At 38.7% G+C, this 17,678-nt stretch overlaps 1 protein-coding gene across 4 annotated transcripts in view; it reads left to right on the top strand.

Annotated features, from left to right (window-relative positions):
- The window catches only part of CARNMT1 (carnosine N-methyltransferase 1), a 43,312-nt gene that overhangs the window by 2,237 nt on the left and 23,397 nt on the right, over positions 1-17,678 (top strand). For all 4 annotated transcript variants that reach the window (XM_017543239.2, XM_037743739.1, XM_037743738.1 and 1 more), the window contains exons 2-3: positions 9,484-9,679; positions 10,802-10,965. In XM_017543239.2, the coding sequence (XP_017398728.1) occupies positions 9,484-9,679; positions 10,802-10,965 (360 nt within the window). The remainder of the gene's footprint in view (positions 1-9,483; positions 9,680-10,801; positions 10,966-17,678) is intronic.

Genomic DNA, 17,678 nt, shown 5'->3' with positions numbered 1-17,678 from the left:
ATGCCCAGCTAATTTTTTGTATTTTTAGTAGAGACGGGGTTTCACCATGTTGACCAGGATGGTCTCGATCTCTTGAGCTCGTGATCCACCCGCCTTGGCCTCCCAAAGTGCTGGGATTACAGGCGTGAGCCACCGCGCCCGGCCTGTACTTTTAATATATTAGGACCAATTTAAAATCGGTATTTATGGGTAGGTATGGGATGGGCCTGTTAGGGGTAGGAGTTGATCTGGAACTGAAGTGTGGCAATATAGTGAAGAGTTCTTGTGAGAATATTCTAGTGGTTGTGATACTATTTTCTATACTCTCTTCTTTACCAGTGTAATGTTGGATTCAGGAAATTTCACTTTAAAAAAAATTAGTTATTTGTATATACTTTCTTGAAATACTTCAAATACTTGGACTGAAAATAGTATAACATCAAAAATATGCTTTTTAAAACGTCACTTAGAGGATAGGTTGTACAGAAAGCTTATATAGCAGAAAATAGTGGATTGTTACAGTCTAATATTTTGTTATCTTCTAGACTTAAACTGTCTTTAGCCACTAATATCGGGATAAATTTAAGTTAAAATTAGTTATAATTTAATAAGCTTTAAAATTTAGTTGCTCATTTTCACTACCCACATTTTAGGTGCTCAATAGCTACATGTGGCTAGTGTCTGCTGCATTGGACAGTGCAAATAAAAGCCTTTCCATTATAGAAGTAGGTTGTGATAGACAATCTGGTTCTAGACATTTAGCAAGTACAGTCAGCCCTTGAACAATATGGGTCCACTTACACACAAGTTTTTTGAAATAAATATATTGGAAAATTGTTTTGAGATTTGCAAGTTTGAAAAACAGCAAACTTGCATAGCCTAGAAATATTGAAAAATTCAGGAAAAGTTATGCCATGAATGCATATGTGTAGCTATTAGTTTATATTTACTACCATAAAATATACTGAAATCTATTATAAAAAGTTAAAATATCAAAACTTACACAAACACAGATCTTACATGGAGCCATTTGCAATTGAGAGAAATGTAAACAAGCAAAGATATAGCATTAAATCATAGTTGGGTAAAATTATGTAGTGGATACTGTACTACTGTAATAATTTTGTAGCCACCTCCTGTTGCTATTGTAGTGAGCTCAAATGTTGCAAATATCTGCTTAAAATAATCACTCTGCTTTTGTCTGTCAGGTAAATTGCATACTGCAGTAAACAGATTTCATCAAATTTAATGTAATACCATAAACCTTAATTAACATCATGGGTTCCATGTGAAGTGCTACTGGTGATGCTGCAGGTGCTCCCAAGAAGAAGAGAAAAGTCAAGACATTACAAGAAAAAGTTGATTTGTTTGATATGTACTGTAGATAGAGGTCTGCAGCCGAGGTTGCCCCGCAACCCCATTTCAGACAGAAGATTCATCTTGTAATTCAATAATGTGAATTTACAGTATTGATAAATACAGTGCAGTACTGTAAATGTATTTTCTCTTTCTTGCGACTTTCTTATTTTGTTTTCTCCAGCTTTATTGTAAGAATATAGTACATAATATATTAACATACAAAACATCTGTCAGCTGTTTATGTTATTGGTAAGGCTTTCAGTCAGTAGTAGGCTATTAGTAATTAAGTTTTTGGAGAATCAAAGTTACATGTGGGTTTTCTACTGCACAGGGGGTTGGTGCCCCTAACCCGAGCATTGTTCAAGGGCCAAGTGTACTTCTAGATTTTGCAGGGTACGATTTTACTGCTAAATGCCTTTTAGTTAACATGTAGGAGACTTAGATAAAAGGTCATAATGCAAGGAATGTCTTTTGATTAATATTTTATCTTTCTAATGGGTTCCAGTTTTGTGGTTCCTACAGATTTTGCTTAGATGACATTCCGATTAAGGTAAAAATGAGTATAGCTCATTTGTATTGAATAGCAAAAATGTTAGTTTTATAACCCAGTCTTATTATGAGTGAAACATCTCAGCACATAGAAAATATTAGAGTTGAAAAACTGAAAGACTTTTCAGAAACTTCTTACTTTTAGAGATAACAGGGTGAGATTATTTTAGGATGGGCGCAGTGGCTCACGCTTGTAATCCCAGCACTTTGCGAGGCCAAGGAGGGTGGATTGCCTGAGGTCAGGAGTTCGATACCAGCCTGGCCAATATGGTGAAACCCCATCTCTGCTAAAACTACAAAAATTAGCTGGGAGTGGTGGCGCATGCCTGTAATCCCAGCTAATTGGGAGGCTGAGGTTGCAGTGAGCTGACCTCGTGCCACTGCACTCCAGCCTGGGCGACAGAGCAAGACTCTTGTCTCAAAAAAAAGAACAAGTTGAGATTTTTTAATATTGAGATTTAGAGCTCATTTTTACAGGTGAGGATGTGGATATACACAAAGCGGTAAGCAACTTCCTAAGGGTTACACAATCAAGTTGTGGTAGAATCTGACCTAAAATCCAAAATCATTACCTAAAACTGTGGATTAATAAGGAGTTATACTAGTAATACAAATTTAATGTTAGATATTTAATAAAGATTTAAAATGAATCAAGACAGACTTTATTTCTGACAAGTTATTTTTTTTTCTATTTGGATTTCCTAGAGTAGTTCAACTAAGTGCAGAGGAATGGGCCTGTGACTATGGCCTTTAGTTCAGACCTGGTATGGGTTCACCCTGATGACAGGTGACTAAATCAGAATTGAGGTCACTGCTGACACCAGCTTTCTAGATACCGTTGAGGAAAAATGGCTACTAAGTTTACTTTCTCCCCTTATCAGCGAGAGGATGTGGCCTCCTGATGCTGACTTAGTTCAAAACCGAGGAGGTCTGATTTTTGTCAAACATTCCTTCAAAGCAGATTTGGCAGTTTCTTAGAAAGGCCAGGCAGTAAATGTTTTAAGCTCTGAAGGCCAAGTGGTCTCTTGTTACAACTCTTCAACTCTGCCCTTTAGTGGAAGGGGCCTTAGGCTGTGTGTAATCAAATAGTGTGGCTGTATACCAATAAGGCTGTACAAAAACCACCAAGTAGCCAGTGGGCCGTAGTTTGCCCATCCTGCCTTAAAGCAATACTGGTAGGGTAGGCATTTCCAGAATAGTGAAGTTAGCCTCAGTTATAAGGGTGTGGTAAGGATTGGACTATATTGTCAACTTTAGTAAGATTCCATCAATTTTTTTTTTTTGAGACAGAGTCTCCTTCTGTCGCCGAGGCTGGAGTGCAGTGGTGCAATCTCTACTCACTGCAACCTCCACCTCCCTGGTTCAAGCAATTCCCCTGCCTCGGCCTCCCAAGTACCTGGGATTACAGGTGTGTGCCACCACACCTGGCTAATTTTTTTGTATTTTTAGTAGAGATGGGGTTTCACTTTGTTGGCCAGGCTGGTCTCGAATTCCTGACCTCAGGCAGTCCGCCCACCTTGGCCTCCCAAAGTGCTGGGATTACAGGCGTGAGCCACTGCACCCGGCCAGATCCCATCTATTTTAAGAGTCACTGGTGGATGTATGTTATGGCAGCTTTACACACCATTAAGTAACCAGGGGTTTAAGGATCCCATCCTGCTCTGTGTAGTTACTTAGCTTCTGTATCAGGAATTGACAGCTCTTCTAACCAATCTGTAACTCATCTCAACTCACCCTTGCAACCTTGATACTACTTGGTAATAAGTAGTTTGCATGGACGACCAATGGCATCGTGGGAAAGTAACTGAACATTTATTGCTTTTTACATATGCTGAAATACAGAGATACTGAATAATGACCAAGATGACACTGTGTTTTAGAAGAATTCATCTGATTAGAGGTGGAGCTGGGAGGGCAGCAGAGGAGTTAGGAAATAGAATTGAAAAGTATCCTGAGCTTATTGATTGTGGGACTAAGAAAAGAGGCATTTAGGATGACTCCTTATTTTCTAACTTGGGTGCATTTGTCAATACTAGCCATGAAGGAAGGAGTGCAGGTTTTTGTGGGGCATATGCGAAGTTCAGTTTGGATATGAGTTTTGAGGTGTGGTGAGAGGGAAGTTGTGGGACATCCCCAGTGCTCAGAAGTAAGCACTAGGAAGAAAGTTCTGTGAGGCTATTCAATCTGTTGACGGTGAATTGTGAACTGTTGAAGCTCTGCTATTTGCCTCACTTGTTGTGGCCTCTTTAGTTCTTTTAATGTCATACTCTGCTGTTAGGAATATAAATTGATGGAGTCTTTCTGCACATCATTTTCTATCAAGAGCCTTAAAAAAACTTATTCCTGGGCGTGCACCGGGGGGTGGGGGCTTATGCCTGTAATCCTAACACTTTGGGAGGCCAAGGTTGGCAGATCAGGTCAGGAGTTTGAGACCAGCCTGGCCAACATGGTGAAACCCATCTCTACTAAAAATATAAAAATTAGCTGGGCATGGTGGCATGCACCTGTAGTCCCAGCTACTTGGGAGGCTGAGCCAGGATAATCACTTGAAGCTGGGAGGCAGAGCTTGCAGTAAGCTGAGATTGTGCCAGTATACTCCAGCCTAGGTGACAGTGAGACTCCATCTCAAAAAACAAACAAAAAACCTTATTCCCCTTCTCACCTGGTAATTCTAGGTTCGGGAATTTATGCTAATTTTTTAAATAAAATATAAACAGATTTTGAACACAAAAAGTTCATCATAAAAACAAGTGAGTGTCTAAATGTCCAGTAGTTGGGGAATAGCTAAGTAACTGCTGGTTACGTAAGATGGAATGATGAACATCCACTTTGTACCCCAACAAATATATACACTTATAATTTGTTAGTATTCAGCTTAAAGTAAGATGCTAGATGACTTTGTCTTTTTTTTTTTCTTTTCTTCTCTTTTTTGGACACAGAGTCTTGCTCTGTTACCCACCCTGCAGTGCAGTGACACAATCGTGACTCACTGCAGCCCTGACCTTCTGGGCACAAGCAAGTCTCCTAACTCAGCTTCCCGAGTAGGTGAGACTACAGGCATGCACCACCATGCCTGGCTAATTGTTTTTTTTTATTATTTATTTTTATTTTTTTTATTTTTTTGTAGAGATGAGGGTTTTGCCCTATTGCCCAGGCTGGTTTTGAATACCTGGCCTCAAATAGGCCTCTCACCTCGGCCTCCCAAAATGCTGGGATTACAGGCATGAACCACTGCAGCTTTGTATTAAACAAAACAAATGTGCCAAAAGCTTAGAAGTAGTTCTCTCTAGAAATTAGTAGGCCTTCTTTCCCTATGTACTTTTAATTTTCTGCATTTTTCATACTTTGAACACTTTAGTAATGTAAATGAGATATACCTACTGTTTTTTGGAGTGCTTGCTGTGTTTTCAGCTATTGGGCTAAATCTTTTGAATATGTTATTTCCCATGAAACCCTGTCTGATAGGCAGAGGAACATAATGCTACTTACCTCATTATGGAGATGTTTCAGAATAATCAGTATCAACTGACTTGGTTTAGTCCTTGCCATTTATTAAATCTCAATAAATGGTAGATTCTGTGATCATCATCATTATGGTTGTTCATTCTTATCTTGCTTCTGTATATGAGAAAGTTGCAAAAAGGAAGTAATTTGCCTGATGTCATGTGGCAAATAGGTGCCATAACCTGGATTTCATCCCTGATCTTTCTGACTTCAAAGCTCATTACTATACGGAAGTCAGTGGAGCTTCTGTCAACTTGATCTCTTCACCGTACCCCTGAGGGCCCCCCCACCAGGCCACCAAACACAAGCTTGTAAAATCGTGACTAGTCAGTCAGGTTTTTGCTTATTTGTCAGGACTTCTTCTGAAGTTCATTACTGTTCAGCAGTTGGAGTAATTTGGCATAAGGTAAAAATGAGAAAATTGTTTGGATGAATAAAGACTTAAGAAAGCAAATGACAAAGGTATTGAAAATGAAATTGAAAATGAAAAATATTTTCATTTCATATTGAATACCAAAGAACATTTAAACATACACACATACATATATACATATAAAATGTATGTATGTCACAGCGCTGTTAGAAATAACAAACAGGCCAGTGCAGGGGCTCATGCCTGTAATCTCAGCACTTTGGGAGGCCGAGGCAGGCGGATCACTTGAGGCCAGGAGCTCAAAACCAGCCTGGCCAACATAGTGAAACCCTGTCTCTACTAAAATACAAAAATTTTAGTATGATATAGTGGACGGAATGATATAGTAAACACTCATCAATTTACCGTCTAGTTTTTTAAAAACATCCTTTCACCGTCAGAATCGTTATCCTGAATTTTTACATCTTTACTTTCTTTGTAGTTTTTCCACATATGCTCAATCCCTAAATAATATATTTTGTTTTCTATAAAATGCATTTGTACTTTATGAATTCTTCTGCAGTTCTTTTTCCAACAAATGTATATGTTCCTGAGTATTTTCCAGATGGTGATGGGAGTAACCAATTTCTGCCAAAATATATTTAGAGGTTGGTTCTGGGTCAATGTGATAGTTACCACAGGGTTACACAGCGTCCAATGGTCCTGAGAAAGTGTGCCCCAGGTAGTTGGGTTACAGTTTGGTTTTATCATTTTAGAGATAAAGGAATTACATGGAAGGTATATATTGATGTCACCCAAAAGGTAGGACATCTTGAAAAAGGAAGTTACAAGTCATGGGTGGGTTTCAGGGATTCTTTAGTTGGCAGTTGGTTGATAGAGGTAAGCTGTTTTAAGTAGAAAGGAATGCCTGAGGTAGATAAGGGGCTTGTGGAGGCCAAGGTTCTTGTTAAGTAAATGTAGCTTCCCAGGGAGCAGCCCTCAGAGGGAAGAGATTCCAAATGTCTCTTCTTAGACTTTAATGTTTTCAGGCTCTCAGTTAATTTTTCCTAGATCCAGGAAAGGCCTAGAGAGGGAAGGCCTGGTTACATTAATGGAGATTCTTGACAAATGCACATTTCCACTAGGAAACATGGCTTTGTGGGGCCATTGAAATCTGTTGGCCCCGCCGTTTCAAAATGTCAAAGAAATATATTTTGGGGTAAAATATTTTGATTTCCTTCTGAGTCTGCAATCTGTCATATGATGCTATACCAGAGTCAAGTTGGAAAGTAAGTCATTATATAGGGTTAATAAAAACCTGTCTAACAAGATTTTATAGTTTATAAGGCGTGACGCCCCAGGCCTCTTAGGAACTTGGAGAAAAGAAAAAAGAAATCAATGTTTAGTCCTCACATATTATTTTATGAGCTGTAATTTACTCATTTCGCTGCATTCCATTGTATAACTATACTGTAATTTCTACAGTCTATAGTAACTATACTGTAATTTCTGATAATAGACCTTTGGGTTGTTTCAAGATAGTTTTTTCCCTTTTTTTTTTTTTTCTGAAATGGAGTCTCGCTCTGTTGCCCAGGCTGTAAATACAGTGGCATGATCTCAGCTCACTGCAACCTCTGCCTCCCAGGTTGAAGCAATTCTCCTGCCTCAGCCTTCCAAGTAGCTGGGATTACAGGCGCACACCACCATGCCCAGCTAATTTTTGTATTTTAGTAGAGACAGGGTTTCACTATGTTGGCCAGGCTGGTTTTGAGCTCCTGGCCTCAAGTGATCCGCCTGCCTCGGCCTCCCAAAGTGCTGAGATTACAGGCATGAGCCCCTGCACTGGCCTGTTATTTCTAACAGTGCTGTGACAAAGATTGTTCATGTTTCATGTGGCCCATTTGCAATAGTTTCTAGGAGTAATAATTGCTAGGTCATAAGGCAAGTACCATGCTAAATTTTCCTAGGCAGTGCTCTAAATTATTTTCCAAAGTGGTTGCACTAATTTATGCACTTACCATTAGTGTATGAATGTCCTAATTATACCATATTTTCACCAACATTTGATATAGTCAGGCTTTTAAATTTTAGCCATCTTGATATAAAAATGATATATTGTTAGTGTATATTTAACTTTTAAAAATGATCTTCTGGCTCGGTGCCGTGGCTCAGGCCTGTAATCCCAGCACTTTGGGAGGTTGAGGTGGGTGGATCATGAGGTCAGGAGATTAGGATCATCCTGGCCAACATGGTCTTGATGACTACCCCCCGCCCCGCCACCATCTCTACTATAAATAGAAAAATTAGCTGGGCATGGTGAAACCCCGTCTCTATTAAAAATACAAAAATTAGCTGGGCATAGTGGCACATGCCTGTAGTCCCAGTTACTTGGGAGACTGATGCAGGAGAATCACTCGAACCTAGGAGGTAGAGGTTGGAGTGAGCCGGGATCATGCCACTGCATCCAGCCTGGGCGACAGAGTGAGACTTCATCTTAAAAAAAAAAAAAAAAAAAAAAAAAAAGATTATATTCTTGTGGCCAGGCACAGTGGCTCATGTCTGTAATCCCAGCACTTTAGGCGGCCAGGGCAGGCACATTGCTTGAGCCCAGGATTTTGAGACCAGCCTGGGCAACATGGTGAAACTGGTCTCTACAAAAAAATACAAAAATATTAGCTGAGTATGGTGGCACACGTCTGTAGTCCCAGCTGCTTGGGAGGATGGCTTCAGCCTGGGAAGCAGAGGGTACCGTGAGCTGAGACTATGCCACTGCATTCCAGCCTGGGCAACAAGAGTGAAACTCCATCTCAAACAATAATAATAATAATAATTAAATATAAGTAAAAATGTTCCATTTTCTGGTTTTATGAATAAGTAGTCTCCAGAATGGCCTTTGGGGTCATTTTTCTAATGCAAATTGTGGGTATTGTTAAGTAAAACACTATAGAATTTCAGTGTTTTATTTGCTTAGTAATTTGTAGTGTGTAAGATCTATGATATTTTTAAAAATTCAACTAGGTTATTTTTAGTTAATTTCAGGATACATTTTTTGTGTATTATAATTTCACAGCAGTATTTATTTTGCTACTTAAAGATGGAAAAATCTGACCGGGTGCGGTGGCTCATGCCTGTAGTCCCAGCACTTTGGGAGGCCGAGGTGGGAGGATCGTGAGGTCAGGAGGTCAAGACCAGCCTGGCCAACATGGTGAAACCCCATCTCTGCTAAAAATACAAAAATTATCCAGGCACGGTGGCGGGTGCCTGTAATTCCAGCTGCTTGGGAGGCTGAGCCAGGAGAATTGGTTGAGCGTGGGAGGCAGAAGTTGCAGTGAGCCGAGATTGCGCCATTGCACTCCAGCCTGGGCAACAGAGCAAGACTCTGTCTCATTAAAAAAAAAAAAAAAAAAAAAAGGAATGATTTAAAGCATTTTGCTGAAAAGTTTAAGTTTAAAACACAAAAATAAATTAATTGTACATTAATCTTCTTTCCCCCTTCTAACTGGTGCATATATTTACTTTTACTAGTGATAAACCATATGTATTTTGATTGCTAGTAGAAGGATTTGAAATAAAGTAAAAACATATAGAACTTTCTAAGTTAATGACTTTTTAAAAGCCAAGACATTGTAAATGACAGGACAGTATCCAGCATAATAATTGTACAGAAAGACAAACTAAAGTAAGATTGGCCTCTGGTGAGAATTCTTTTGCAAATTTAAAAAACACCTTTTATGTTTTAGCACCAGTATGCATGAGCGAGTGAACCGAACAGAAAGACAATTTCGATCACTTCCAGCTAACCAACAGAAACTACTTCCTCAGTTTCTTCTTCACTTGGACAAGATCCGGAAATGCATTGATCATAATCAAGAAATACTACTGACCATTGTGAATGATTGCATACATATGTTTGAAAATAAAGAATATGGAGAAGATGTATGTGAAAGTTTGTTCTATTTGTGTTTATTTTAGGGTCGACCTCTGTATTTTGAGGTCTTTTAATCTTTGTGGATTTCATTTTTATAATCTGGCATAGACTATTTGCTCTGCCCAAGAAGTTTTCACTTGAATGTTCAGTTATTTGATCAGGCTTAATAGAATAGTATGCCAAAGACTGGATTTGGCTTTCCTTTGTAAAATACTAACATAATTGTTAGGATTTTGATGCATTTTAACATAGTGTTCTGTTATGGGATATAGGACTAGTGACTTAAATTTTTTTTTGAGATGGAGTCTTGTTCTGTCACCCAGGCTGGAGTGCAGTGGCACAATATTGGCTCAGTGTAACCTCCGCCTCCCAGGTTCAAGCGCTTCTCCTGCCACAGCCTCCCGAGTAGCTGGGATTACAGGTGTCCGCTACCACGCCCGGCTAAGTTTTTGTATTTTTAATAGAGATGGGGTTTCACTATGTTGGCCAGGCTGGTCTTGAACGCCTGACCTCGTGATGCAACTTCCTTAGCCTCCCAAAGTGCTGGGATTACAGGTGTGAGTCACCGCGCCCAGCCAGCAACTTAAATTTTTATAATCAACTAGATAGAAATTAATTTCCCTTGCTTAACTCATATTTTTTCAGTGTCTTATATCTATTGCTGTTCATCTTTTATTGTATGAAATTATTTTCACTTATAAATCTCAAGGGACTGGCAGTACATGGAAACTGAAGTCCTCTTTTTGTATCCACAGGATGGATACAGTTGGGCCACTCCAGTGTGAGCCTCTCCATGCTGCCCCATCAATGACCTGGAGGGACTTTTCTTCCCTCTCTTAGAGAGGATGTTCGGTCTCCATAGCAGCTCAGTTTGGTCCTCTCCTGAGTAAAGACTGCTTAATTATATGGTGGTTTTATGATTAATGGACCTTAATCTTTTGAGGGTAGCAGTGAGACCACCAAACTCTTTTCATTTAGGATCTCAAGCTGCACTTGAACCCCGGTTGAGGTGAGAGGCTAGTGATTTATCCACTAAACCACCTATATAGCCCCTTAGTAGCATGCCTATTTAACCATAACAAAAATAGATTACTCTCTCAGAAGCTAATTGATGTCTGTTTTTTAAACAGGGGAATGGAAAGATTATGCCAGCATCTACATTTGACATGGATAAGTTAAAATCCACATTGAAACAGTTTGTGAGAGACTGGAGTGAAACTGGGAAAGCAGAAAGGGATGCCTGTTACCAGCCAATCATTAAAGAAATTTTAAAAAATTTTCCAAAAGAGAGATGGTAAATACTTTGTTTTTAACCAAGTTTTTAAAGATGTACAAACACTTGAGTTTCTTGATAAGATGTTTCACAGTCTTGCTTCATTGTTATAGTTGCTGTGTGCCTGTATGTTTTACATCTGTGTTATATTTGTTATTGGATGCTCTGTGTGAGGTTGCAGTTAGAATAACTTTTGTGCTGGTGCTTACAGGAAATTATTTAGAAATTAAATAATAAGGTTAGATTGAAAATTATCAATAATGTGTGTCTTTTTATAATTTGCTTTATGGCAAAGCAAAAAACTGTAAACTTCTCCTCATTATGACATAATTGTAAACAAGTGAGGGATCTGTACCTCTGAGCAAGCAAAGATTTTTAACTTTTGTGCCTTGGAACCATTGGTCAGTTTGAAGCCCATGGTCTGCTTTTTAGAATAATTCTTTGTTTGTTTGTTTTGAGACAGTCTCACTCTGTTGCCCAGGCTGGAGTGCAGTGGTGTAGTCATGGCTCGCTGCAACCTCCGCCTCCTGGGTTCAGGCGATTCTCATGCCTCAGACTCACAAATAGCTGGGACTACAGGCTTGTGCCACCACGACTGGCTGATTTTTTATTTTTGGCTGGTCTCGAACTCCTGACCTCAAGTGATCTGCCTGTCTCTTCCTCCCAAAGTGCTGGGATTACAGGTGTGAGCCACTGCACCTGACCCAGAATAACAATTTTAAGTGAATAAATTTAAGTGTATAGGATTACCAAGAAAACAGTGATTTTGGAATACAGTTATCAAAATATTTAAAAAGCAAATTTGTGATGTATGGTTTTTTAAAAATCATGTATTACTTTAAATACAATTTAGCTGCAAATGTAGTTACTGTATTATAAAAGTGCTGAATGGTATATATACTATTTTGAGACCCTCAGCTAATGTGAAGTGAAAATATGTGTGATTTCTCTTCAAGATAAAGTCAAAGGTATTGCCAAAAACTGTTTGTTGCCTGCATTCATAATTGAAGAAAAAAAAATAAGTTTCTGAACTTAAAATGCATTTTTTCCCCATTCCGTTCAGAGACTCAGTGAATTCTATCCACAGACCTCTTGATGGATAGAATTTAATCTACCTACCCTTAGTCCCAGGTTAGGTACCCCTGATTTAGGGATATATATTTAATGAGAGTTACTGGAAAGTTAGAGTCTTACTTAAGGATCTTTTAGAGAGGCTCCTTTTCCTCCTCTCCTTCGCCTCCTTATAGATTGACAGCTTTACGTTTGAGTATATGCTTTCAGAAATTTCAATACATATGTGTCTCTTCTCTCTCTTTATTTTTTGTTGGGACATTTTATTTTATTATTATTTATTTATTTATTATTTTTATTTTTCACTCTGTTGGCCAGGCTGGTGTGCAGTGGCTCTGTCTCGGCTCACTGCAACCTCCTTCTCCCAGGCTCAAGTGATTCTTGTGCCTCAGCCTCCTGAGTAGGTGTGATTACAGACACCCACCACTATGCCTGGCTAATTTCAAACTCCATGACCATGTTGGCCAGGCTGATTTCAAACTCCTGGCCTCAAGTGATCTGCTCGCCTCAGCCTCCCAAAGTGCTGGGATTACAGGTGTGAGCCACCATGCCCAGCCTCTCTTTCTTTTTTAACTATTTTGAAATAACTTTAAAATTACAGATAATTGCATGAATTATACAGAGACCCCCTGAGTTCACTTACACTTTTCCCTTGAATTCACCAATTTTTAACACTTTGCCACATTTGCTTTTATTGTTTCCTCTTCCTTCTTCCTTTCCTTCCTCTTTCCCCTGTATTATGTATGTGTGTGTCTGAAACCATTGAGGAAATTTAACCCTGAGTACTGTTATGTAATTTACAGTCTATATTTGAGTTTCATAATTTACCATGGTTCATACTGATAACTCTTAATTCCAATCCCAACTCTATAGGGTTCTCCTTGGTTTTCCCTCTTCTCTATGTCTGTTTACCTCGCTTCCAACAGCATCAGTACATTTATTCATTTGCACAGTGTCTACAATACACACAAAATGGCTTCAGAGTTGCTTCATCCATATCTCTGTGAAAAAGAAACGTATTAAAAGGAGTTCAGGATTTGCTAATAGTTGTTTTTTTCCCCTAGACTAAGAATGTATAGTGAATTTATTTTTTGCAGTTTACCCAAATTAGCTCACCCTTCAATCCCCAGCCCCCTAGTGTTTCATTCCCTCCTGTTGTTCTATACTCCATGTGGATAATCAGTATAATTGGCATCTTGTTTATTCATCCCTTTTTTCTTCGTGTTTTTTTTTTAAAGTAAGTAGATGTGTTTTTTTCTCTTTCTCTCTCTCTCTTTTGTTGAGGGGGAACACAAAGTGTTTGTCTGTCATCCAGGCTGTAGTGCAGTGGTGTTACATAGCTCATTGTAGCCTTGAACTCCTGGGCTCAAGTATTCCTCCCACCTCAGCCTCCCAGCTAATTTTTTATTTTTTGTGGAGACCAGGGTCTCCACAAAAAAGTAAGGGTTATACTGTTTTGTCTCCCCACTGGCAGTGTATGAAAGTGCCTGTTTATGTACAGCCCTGACAAATACTGTATTTTTTTTTTAAATAGAGATGGGGTTTCACTTTGTTGGCCAGGCTAGTCTTGAACTCCCAGACCTCAGGTAAACCACCCGCCTCAGCCTCCCAAAGTGCTAGGATTACAGGTGTGAGCCACTGCGCCTGGCCAGTGAAAAATACTGTATTTTTAAGCTTTTGACCTTTTGCCAATCTGATGGGTAGGAAAATTGTATGTTGGCATAGTCTTAATTTGCATTTCTCTTATGATCAGTGAAATTGAACATCTTTATATGTTAAAGGGTCATATTACATGTTTTTATTTTGAGAATTATATATTTATATCTTTTTCTCTCAGTTTTTTTTTTTTGTTGTTGTTGTTGTTTTGAGATAGAGTCTCACTCTTTCACACAGGCTGGAGTGCAATGGCGTGATCTCAGCTCACTGCAACCTCTGCCTCCTGGGTTCAAGCAATTCTCCTGCCTCAGCCCCCTCAGTAGCTGGGACTACAGGCACCCACCACCATGCCCAGCTAATTTTTGTATTTTTAGTAGATACAGGGTTTCACTATGTTGGTCAGGCTGGTCTCGAATTCCTCACCTCGTGATCTGCCCGCCTTGGCCTCCCAAAATGTTGGGATTACACGTGTGAGCCACTGTGCCTGGCTCCCTCAGTTTTTTTATTGAGGTGAATTGCATAAAAGTAATCATTTTAAACAATTCAGTGACATTCAGTACTTTCACAGTACTGTATATCTACCACCACTGTGTAGATCCAAAACATTTCATCAACCCAGAATAAAACCTCATACTCATTAAGCAATTACTCCAAATTCTCCCCACCCAGCTCCCCACGTTTATTATTTAGCTGTGTGACTGTGAATTGTCTCAAATGTGGTTTCCTTTGTATTTATCCTGCTTGGGATTTGCTAACGTCTTGAGGTGTAGGTAGATCTATATCATCAATTCAGAAATTCTTTGCAATTGTCTCTTCACATTATTTCTCTATCATTTTCTCTCTTTCTCTTCTGGTACTCCAGTTACATGTATATTAAGTATTAAACTGTTTCATATCATCTCAGGTTTCACATGACTCTTTCCACACACTCCTTCTCCCAGCCCTTTATAGTACAGTTTGGATAATTTGTTAACCTAACTTCAACTTCACTGATTCTTTATTATGCTAATCTGCTGATAAGTCCTTTGAAATAATTCTTGATCTGATGTGGTGGCTCACACCTGTAATCCCAGCACTTTGGGAGGCTGAGGTGGGTGGATCACTTGAGGCCGAGAGTTTCAGACTAGCCTAGCCAACAGGGTGAAACCCCATCTCTACTAAAAATACAAAAAATTAGCTGGGCATGGTGGCGGGCGCCTGTAATCCCAGCTACCTGGGAGGCTGAGGCAGGAGAATCGCTTGAACCCAGGAGGCAGAGGTTACAGTAAGCTGAGATTGCACCATTGCACTCTAGCCTGGGCAATAAGAGCGAAACTCCGTTTCAAAAACAGAAAAGCAAGTTGGAAAGGGAAATAATAAGGGCTGAAATTCTGCTCAGCTCCTCATGATACCAGGAATTTTAACACTTTCAGTTCAAGCAATGTCAAAAGAAAAACANATTACCAGTTATCATTCTATTGGAAGAACCAACTTTTGTGGGGGAATCACTATTTCTTTTATTTTTATAGTTCATCTTGTTAACTTCTAGTGGTTCCGATTTCTGATTTTTAAAAATTTCTAGCACTTCCGTATACATTCACACCCATTCACATATACTCTCTGTACTGAAATTCGTTATCTCTTTGTATACATGATCTACCTTTTGTACTAAATGATTTAACGTACTTTTGTGGTTATTTAAAAATCCCTACCTAAAGATTCATATATTCTGTTTGTGTGACTGTTCTCTTGAAGGCTTCCTCATAACAATGAGTTCCACATTTTCTTGCTTCTTTGCATGTTTCTTTTTTTTTTTTTGATTGAATGCCAGACATTGTATGTAAAGGAATAGTAGACAATAAAGTAATATTAACAACCAGAAAAAAAATCATTTCTCCTTAATCTGTCAGGCCACTAGTTGGCTGGGGGGTTAGGGGAGGGGTGGTGATGACTGAATCATTAAGTGATTTTAATTTCTAATATAGTTGCTTATATTAACTGCTTTTAATAATCACTTATTTGTCCATAAGCCTTGCATCTAGAAATATGGCATTGTAGGAATATTGTAGCTTTCTAGGAAGTGAAATGAAATGATTTCTGAAGTTTCATATGCATCTCACCTTTTGTGCATTTTTCCTGCATTAGAGTAATAGGAATATCTTTGCAACGTTAAGAAATACTTGGTACGGTTATACCGGGAATAAAAAAACAATTTGGGCTGGGCATGGTAGCAAACACCAGTAGTCCCAGCTACTCAGGAGGCTGAGGGAGGAGGATTGCTTAAGCCCAGGAGTTCAGGGCTGTAGTGTGCTGTGTGCTGTGATTGTACCTCTAATAGCCACTGCACTCCAGCCTGGGCAACACTGCAAAGTCTCATCTCTAAAGTTAAAAAAAAATTTTTTTTAATAAACTGTTAGTTTTTATAGTTTTAATTCTCAAGTTTAGGTCTTTGATCCATTTTGAGTTGATTTTTATATGTGATATAAGGTAAGAATCCAACTTCATTTTGCATGTGGATATCCAGTTTTGCCCCCACATTTGTTAAAAGAAGACTGTCCTTTCCCCCATTGAATGGTCTTGGTAGACTTGTTGAAAATTAGTGGACCATTTATATGTTTTTTTTTTCCTGGACTCTATATTCTGTAAACAGAATGTTTCATTGGTCTTTGTTTTTGTCTTTATGCCATAACATACTATTGTAATTGCTATAGTTTTATAAATTTCAAAGTCAGGAAGTGTGAGTCCTCCTTTGTTTTTTTTTCAAGATTATTTTGGGGACCTCTTGTAATTCTTGTGAGTTTCAGGTTTTTTCATTTCTTTAGAAAAGGCCGTTGGACTTTTGATCAAGGATTGTGCTGAATAAATAATTTGCTTTGGGTAGGACTGGGGTCTTGACAACGTTAAATCTTATGCATTACCACAGGACGTCTTTCCATTTATTTAGATCTTTAATTTCTTTCAGCAGTGTTTTGTAGTTTTCAGTGTATAGGTCTTTTGCCTTGGTTAGATATATTTGTATGTATTTAATTCTTTTAAATCAAGCTTGTTCAACCAGCGGCCAGTGGGTTACATGTGGCCCAGGACAGCTTTGAATGTGGCCCAACACAATTCATAAACTATCTTAAAACATTATAAAGTGTTTTCTTTTTCCTTTTTTTTTTTTTTTTTATACTTTTTAGCTGTCATTAGTGTTATTTTATGTGTGCCCCAAGACAATTCTTCCAGTTTGGCCCAGGGAAGCCAAAAAATGGGACATCCCTATGTTAGATACTATTATAAATGGAATTGCTTTCTTAATTTCCTCTTCAGAATTTTTATTGCTGACATAGTAGAAACACAACTGATTTTTGTGTGTTGATCTTTTCACCTGCAATCTTGCTTTATTAGCTCTATTAGCTTTCTTATGGATACTTTGTGGCTCACATTATGCAAAAAAGAGATAGTTTTTACTTTTTCCTTTCCAATTTCAATGCCTTTTGTTTCCTTGTTTCTGTTCTTAGGGAGAAAGCTTTCAGTCTTTTCACCATTGAGTAGTTGTGGGACTTTCATAAACACCCTTTATCATGTTGAAGAATTTTCTTAGTTTTTTGTTTTGTTTTGTTTGTTTGTCTGTTTTGAGACAGGGTCTCACTCTGTCACCCAGGTTGGAGTGCAGTAGCACGATCTCAGCTCACTGAAGCCTCAGCCTCCCAAGTAGTTGGGATTACAGGCACCCACCACCATACCTGGCTAATTTTTGTATTTTTAGTAGAGATGGGGTTTCATCGTGTTGGTCAAGCTGATCTCATACTCTTGACCTCAAGTGATCTGCCCACCTTGGCCTCCTAAAGTGCTGGGATTACAGGTATGAGCCATCACACCCAGCCAGATTTTCTTAAGGTTTCTAAAGGTTTTTCTGATTAAAGAGTGCTGGATTTTGTCAAATAACTTTTTTGCATCAATTGAGTTGATATATATGTTTTTTCTTCATTCCATTAATGTGATATATTTCATCAATTGATTTTCTTATGTTGAACCACCCTTGCATT

The sequence above is a fragment of the Cebus imitator genome, unplaced genomic scaffold (assembly GCF_001604975.1).
Source record: "Cebus imitator isolate Cc_AM_T3 unplaced genomic scaffold, Cebus_imitator-1.0 Scaffold150, whole genome shotgun sequence".
Lineage (NCBI taxonomy): Eukaryota > Metazoa > Chordata > Mammalia > Primates > Cebidae > Cebus > Cebus imitator.
Note: the sequence above shows the minus strand (reverse complement) of the source record. Positions and strands in the feature narration are given on the sequence as shown.